This window comes from Malurus melanocephalus, unplaced genomic scaffold (assembly GCF_030028575.1).
Source record: "Malurus melanocephalus ecotype Western Australia unplaced genomic scaffold, MMel_1.1 scaffold_780, whole genome shotgun sequence".
Lineage (NCBI taxonomy): Eukaryota > Metazoa > Chordata > Aves > Passeriformes > Maluridae > Malurus > Malurus melanocephalus.
Genome location: NW_026624012.1, coordinates 49,338 through 56,314, shown reverse-complemented (window position 1 = coordinate 56,314; position 6,977 = coordinate 49,338). Strand labels below are relative to the sequence as shown.

Below are 6,977 nucleotides of genomic sequence, written 5' to 3'. Positions count from 1 at the left end.
TCCAGCATCCCCCTCCGCCCCCATCCTCTGGATCCCCCCGGGCCCAGGGTAATTAGAGCACCCATCGATCGGGGATCGGTCCAGCAGCCGCAGCAGCGCAAAGCGGGGGACACGAGCAGGGTGCGGGGGACAGGCTCGGGAAGGTCCCGAGGGCCGCGCTGGGAGAGCCGTGAGCTGCTCAGGGCCTCACCTGCGGGGCAGCCGAACATCCCAGCGCCAGCCGAATGTGTCCCAGCGCCAGCCGAGGCGCGGGCAGGGACACCAGGAGCAGCCCGAAGGGGTGGCGGAGCTGCAGGACAGCCCCAGCAGCCTGGCAGGAGTGAAGCAGGATAAACCGCTCCGGCTGACGGCAGATCCAGCCGCCCCGCACCGACGGCGGCGTCCAACGAGCGGCGGCAGCTCCGTGCCACGGCCCCGGGCCAGCGCGGCTGCTCCCGCGGCGCCGTACGCGGCCCGGCCAAGCCCGGCGCCCCAGTCCCCCCGGGGTCTCGGCGCACCCGAGCGCCCCGTGGGCATCTCTCCCCCGCCGGTTTTCAGATCTCATCCCGACACCTCCGCTCCCCGGTGCCTGTTTTGCTGAGCGCTCGCAGCGAGAGAAGGGGTGGGACGCGGTGCAGGACACACGGCGTGGGGTGTGGTGACACCTGCCCTCGGACGCTGGGGATGTGGCTGGAGAGGAGCACGTGTTGCCCTGCGGCCCTGCCCGCTCCGATCCGGGCATGGGGAGGAAGCGCTCAGCCAAACCCTCCCCGGTGAGGATATGGCACTGGGGTGACCCCACAGATGTAGGGGTGAGGATACGGCACTGGGGTGACCCCACAGATGTAGGGGCGAGGCGTCGAAGACACGAGCTCCAGTTGGGAATGACGACGTGAGCTCCCAGGACCTGGGAACCGTCAAACTGGGGAACTGGGAGCAGAGTGAAGGCTCTGTACTGGAAAAGGGTGACCTTGTGGGCTGGCACCAGTCCCTCCAGCCCAAGGACAGGTGACAGTGACAGGCCCATCACCGTGGTGCCARCCCTGCCACCCTGACACTGCCTTCTGTGCATGTCTCACACCTTTGGAGTGCGGGGTTGGGTCCAGAGTGGACACTGATGGAGAAAGGCGCTCGAGAGGGGGCTGTGATTCCCATCATTATGAGGGACCCCAAACCCTGTGGGATCTGTGAGGGCCTGTGAGTCCCATCATTATGAGGGATCCCAAACCCATGAGAGCTGTGGGGGGGCTGTGGTCCCCACCACTACGAGGGACCCCAAACCCATGAGAGCTTTGAGGGGCTGTGATTCCCATCATTATGAGGGTCCCCAGACTTTGTGGAGCTGTGAGAGGCTGTGGTCCCCATCCTTATGAGGGACCCCAAACCCGTGAGAGCTGTGAGGGGCTGTGGTTCCCATCATTACGAGGAACCCCAGACCCTGTGGGATCTGTGGGCCAGGGAAGGCTCATCCCAGCAGAGCCGGCGGCCCCAGAGGCGCTGGGAGGAGGGAAGCGCCTGCAGAKCCAGACGCTGCCGCAGCGCCATTCCCAAAGCTCCCCGACGGGTTGGGCGGCTCGGCCGCGTCTGCAGAGCGCTGGGACRGCTGATGGCTCTGAGAGCCCGGCCAGGGCCAGCCCAGCCCCTGGGACAGCCCGGGGTGACGGTGTGACACTCACAGTCACCCCTGCACCCATCCTTGGTGACCGGGCACCGCTCGCCCTCGGGACGCCAGGCGGGGTTCACGGCCCGGCCGGCTGTGCCAGGTCCGGCGCTGGCTGCAGGGTGACGCGTGCCTTTGTCACCGGGTGTCACCAAAAAGGCTCCAGCCTTTTCCCTCGCGGTGCTCTCGGAGCGAGCCCGGCCAATTCCAGCCGTGCCGAATGCCGGTGGAACGCGGGCGGTTGGGAGACGGCGCCTGTTCCAGCCTGCGTGGATCTCACACCCGGAGCGCGCTTCCCGAAATCCCTCGCAGCGCCSGGAGGTGCTGGATGGATTATTTGCGCTGCGAATCTGGGTTAGGATCGGGCGTTGTTTTGCCTRCGTGGAGACGGGGAATGGTTATTTCAGGAGGAAGGGGGAGGCAGGTCCTTCCTAAATCATCTCATCTCCCAGCTCCTGCGCTGCTCAGCGGGATTGAGGGGACCCCTGGGACCCCGAAAGCCGAGACCTTKGGCATCCACCGGGATTCAGGGATACAAATCAGCCAGGACCCGGCTCTGCCCCAGGAATTGTCCCCTCTTCCCTCATTAAAACCTCTGCCCCAAGCCCARGGCTGAAATCTGCCTGTTCCCTTGACTTTTGATAAATTATTCATCTCCCGAGAGTTGTTTATTCCCCCTCTYCAAGGCAGAGAGGAGCTGCAGATGATGCACAGCACATCCAGGGAGCTGCAGGAGGTGGGGACTCACCCCAGACCCCAAATCCCTCTCCCGGGGGTTTAAGAGTTGTAGGAAAATGGGAATGAGGGGCTGGAGAAGGGATGGCGCTCTGCCCTCAGCAGCTCCTCCCCAGGGAGATCTCCCACCCCATCCCAACCCCGGTGCCTCCCACCCAGCCGGGACGTGGCATCACTCCATGCCAAAAAAGGGACAAAAAAGGCAAAGAGCAAAATATACATTTGGAACTACGAGAAGCTGGAAATGGAGCCTGTTCAGGGCTCCGTGGTGAACCACACTGTGGAGCTGAGGATGCTCCAAATCCCTTTGCCCGGGGGAACTCGGGCAGGAGCATCGCATCCATTTTCGATCCCTGCTGCTCAGCCACAGCTTCGGCCTCGGTCTCCYCCCAGCAAAGCCGGGAGGTGTTTCCCTTATCTCCCCACGAATTTAAACATTTTCATCAGGCCTCTGATTATTCCCTTTATTAGTTGAAATTCCTGACAGAGCTTTTAACTACAGCAAATGGATCCTGCTCCACCCGCCCTTGGCTGTGATAACGCCGATCGCCGGAGCAATTAGATTTTGAACGGATCTAAAGAGCCACTCGGGAGCCAGGAGCGTTTCGGATGCATCCCAATATTTCCTCCGACATCTGGACCGCTCGATGGGATGAGTCACTCTCCACACCAGCAAGCTGCCAGGCTTTTTGCTGAGCCTTGGGGTTTTTTTTCCCTCCTCTCTCCCTGGAAAAGCAACTCTTCCCAACCATAGCATTGGTTGTTTTCCCAAAACCATTCCTGTTTTTTCCCAAACCAGCAATTCCCACATTTTTTTCCCCAAACCAATAATTCCCTTTTTTTTTTCCCCAAACCAGAGATTGTGAGGTTTTTTCCCCAAACCAATATTTCCCAGTTTTTTTTTCCCAAACTAGCAATTTCCACGTTTTTTCCCCAAACAGCGATTGCGAATTTTTTTCCCCCAAAGCAGCGATTCCCAGGTTTTTATTCCCACATTTTTTTTCCCAAAGCAGCAATTCCCACATTTTTCCCGAAACAGCAATTCCTAGGTTTTTTCCCCAAACCAAAAATTCCCAGTTTTTTTCCCCCAAACCAGTGATTGTGAGCTTTTTTTCCCCAAAGCAGCGATTCCCAGGTTTTTTCCCTAAATCAATAATTCCCACATTTTTTTCCCAAAGCAGCGATTCCTGGGAGCACCGGCCCGTGCTGCCCTCAGGCTCTGAGTGCCACCATCCTTCACATCCATCTTGGGAAGGGATTGTGATGCCACTGTCAAAGCCTCCACCAGAAGAGTCATTCCCAAAGTCTTCCTGGTGCCTCCACAGTGCACATCTCTTTGGGAAAGGGAAAGATAATTAACAATAATTATCATCATCCATAATGAGTGATTGCAAGGGGGTGCAGATTTGGTGTGGAGGCTCATGAGGATTTAACCGGCTGGCCCCATTTTTCCCAAATTTCCATCCATGGGTGAAAGGCAGGGGTTGATCCTGGGTTTGGTTAGGAAGAGCTCAGCCCTGCTCAGATGTTCTGGATGTCCCATGTGGGTCCCATCCCCTCCCTCTCTCCTCCTCCCCAAATCCCCTCAGGACAACAATTCACTGTGGATAAATAACGGCRGCAGCACCGCTCGATTTCCATCCCCAGCACGATTTTCCCTCTTTACCCATCGTTTATTTGTTCTGGCAGCTCTGGCAGCTCYGTAGCTTCCCCAGTCCCTTTCCACMTGAAACCATTCCYGTTTCCTCACGTGGTTCCCGTGTCTTTCCCGTGTTTCCCTTCCCAGAGCTCCCCGTTTTTCCAGCTGGAATACTGAGATCCATGGATCACTCACATCCTTATGTTGTTTTTCCTTTCCTCAAACTCATCACCATCAGAGTTTTCATATTTAAAGCACCAAACAGAATTCCTAAACACCATCAGTCTCCATCAGTTACTGCAAGGATGGCCAGGAATCCCACCAGGATCCAGCCAGCTCTTGGGTCAGGTCAGGAAATGGGAGAAATATCAAAATTGATGAAAAAAAAGATTTAGAAGGACTTTATTTTTTGAAATATAAAGGGAGCACAGACAGCAGAGTGTGGATCAGCAGTGCCAAACAAAGGCAGACACAGAGAGCAGCCAGTCCTGGGTCATGGATATGCCTCTGGCTCAGGGGATTTAATCCAGACTGGGAATTTGAGGCTCTCCAGTGCCATCCTCCCCCAGTGTTTGCCCCTGCCAGGGAGAATCGTGGCTCCAGCCCTGGCCGTGACTCAGCCTGAGCGCAGAAAATCCATCTGGGCTGGAGCAACGGATCCATCTGGGCCTGGGGRGAGGGAGAAAACCCCAGTAGTGCTTGGGAAGGCTGGTTTGGAGGGAGCTGAGGGACAGGAGCTCAAAGAGGAGCAGCAAAAATCCCAGAAAAAGGTTAAACGCTGTTGGGATGGCTCCTGAGAGACCATTGCTGTGTGAAATCCAGGGAAGTGCTTCTTCCTGTGCACTTTGTTCAACCTGGAAATAACAGATCCCAGCCTGGGATGGCTCAGAGCCCCAAAAACGCTGCTGTGATCCCTCAAATGGAAGGGCACAGCAATTCCAGGATCTGCTCCTGGAATTTCAGGGCTCTGTGAGAATCCTCAGCTCCCAGGAAGGATCCCATGTCCACCATGGGGTCTGGAGCCCTCGTGCCCCAGGGGTTTGGAGCAGGGGAGGGGTCCCAGCCTGGAATGTCCCTCCTGTCACATCCCCATGTCCCTCCTGTCACATCCCCATGTCCCTCCTGTCACATCCCCACTCCTGGAGGTCACAAAGGCCTCACCCTTTACCATTCCAGCAGGGGGATTTGTCGGGATCAGGAATCTCCCAGGCTCCACCTGCATCAAAGATCCAACATTAACTCCAGCACCACCAGAATTAAAAATTTGGATTAAAGCACAGAGCTGGCCACTCTCCTCTTCCAGGRACTCACCTGCTGTGGWGTTGTKCCAAAACTGAGAGGGATTTRGAGGGAATGGAATGAAAAACATTTCTTGGGAAGGACAAACCCCCTGGGCTTTGGAATCCATGGATCAAAGCTCCCAGTGAGGAAATCTCCCACACAGTGAAAAGGCAGGAGAGATCCCAAATCCATCCACTTCCACTCATGAGGAAATAAGGTGTTTTTCCCCCAAAAAAAGACGAGACAGAGCCAAGGAGACATTCCAAAGGGATATTTACTGCCTGAGCCACGCCCAACCGGAGGTTGTTCCCCTTCAGCCAAGGCAGGGCACCCACCCCGTGCCCTGGGGGTTTTCTTCYGAGAGGAATTCCAGTGGCAATCACGGCCTGGGGTCCTCCTTGCCCATGTGGTAGTCGGGGGGTGTGTACTTTCCTTCTTTGATCAGCTTGTCCCGCTGCTCCAGGATGGTCCGGAGCCGTTTAGCCTGGCAGGGACACAGGGGGGGCTCAGGGATCCCTCAGGGTGTCCCCAGGGCAGCCCCATAAATGTGGAACCTACTCTAAACCCCACCCTGGGGCTCCTCGCTCGAGTTTGAGGCTCTTCTCAAAGATTTTGGGGCGCTCAGAATGTTGTAATTCATTTTATACCGATGATATCTGGGTTTCCAGCCAAATTTTCTGACCAGGATTTCGTCCTGGAAGCAGATGCCGCTGGAGGAGGGCTGGGGCAGGGTGAAAGTCTGCTCTGTGCTGCCCCAAAATATGGAATGGTTTGGTTGGGAGGGACCTTAAAGCTCACCCAGTCCCACCCCCATGGGCAGGGACGCTTTCCACTAATCAGATTCCTCCAAGCCCGTTCAACCCAGCCTGGAACATTTCCAGGAATGGGGCAGCCACAGCTTCTCCAGGCTCCTGCAGCCACCACAGCCCTCAGGGAAGGGATTTTTGGGGTCCAGACCCCCTTTCACACTGGGAATAACCAGACAGAGCTCCCACCCTGGGCTGGGACCCCCAGATCTTCCCCAGAGCTTGGCCAGGACCCTCTGCRCCCTCTCCCCAGCCTGACCCAGCACCTCAAATCCCTCCAGCCCGGTCATGTTGCCCCCACTTTGTCAGAATCTTCCAGACCCCCGCGCCCATTCTGCTTCCCCGCTCACCCCAAAGCCCCGCGGAGCCCCCCCAGCTCACCCACCAGCTTGGTGCGGTTCATGCACTCCATGAAATCCTCGTACTCGAGCTGGCACTCGCGGCGGGCGCGGGTCTGGCCCAGCCCGTGCCCGCACTCCACCCACTCGCGTTCGAAGGCGTGGCAGGCCGCGGCTTGGCTGTGCGGCTGCGGCATGCTCTGCCGCAACAGCCAGCTGTCCAGATCGATGCCCAGCTGCTTCTGCAGGCCGAGGAACGGCATGGCTGCGCGCCTGTCGCGACAGAGCCGCTATCGCGCCGCCGACACCGCCGACACCGCCGCCCCCCCCTCACGGGCCCGCCGCCGTCCTTCACGGGCTTTGCGCGACRCCGCCGCCGCCAAGCGCGACCGCCGTCGCGACACCGCGCCGCACTTGACGGCTGGGCGGGGCCATAGAGAGGTGCGGTGGGAGCGCCGCCGCTGCGTTGTAGCGCCCCCAGCGGAGGGGAGGACTCGCAGCACGCCGCGCCCCAGCGCCCCCTGGTGGACGAGGGGATG

At 58.3% G+C, this 6,977-nt stretch overlaps 2 protein-coding genes across 2 annotated transcripts in view; both read right to left on the bottom strand.

Moving 5' to 3' along the window:
- LOC130584847 (microtubule-actin cross-linking factor 1-like) overlaps positions 1-577 on the bottom strand; it is a 161,953-nt gene extending 161,376 nt beyond the window's left edge. Inside the window, exon 1 of the mRNA XM_057385079.1 lies at positions 191-577. Coding sequence (XP_057241062.1) covers positions 191-544 — 354 coding nt within the window. The 5' untranslated portion in view covers positions 545-577. The remainder of the gene's footprint in view (positions 1-190) is intronic.
- Positions 578-5,550: 4,973 nt separating this feature from the next.
- Positions 5,551-6,822, bottom strand: NDUFS5 (NADH:ubiquinone oxidoreductase subunit S5). Its single transcript, XM_057385083.1, has 2 exons — positions 6,486-6,822; positions 5,551-5,778 (listed from the first exon to the last, which is right to left on the bottom strand). The coding sequence occupies exons 1-2, from the start codon at positions 6,699-6,701 to the stop codon at positions 5,674-5,676; spliced, it is 321 nt and encodes a 106-aa protein (XP_057241066.1). The 5' UTR covers positions 6,702-6,822; the 3' UTR covers positions 5,551-5,673.
- Between the last annotated feature and the right edge of the window lie 155 nt (positions 6,823-6,977).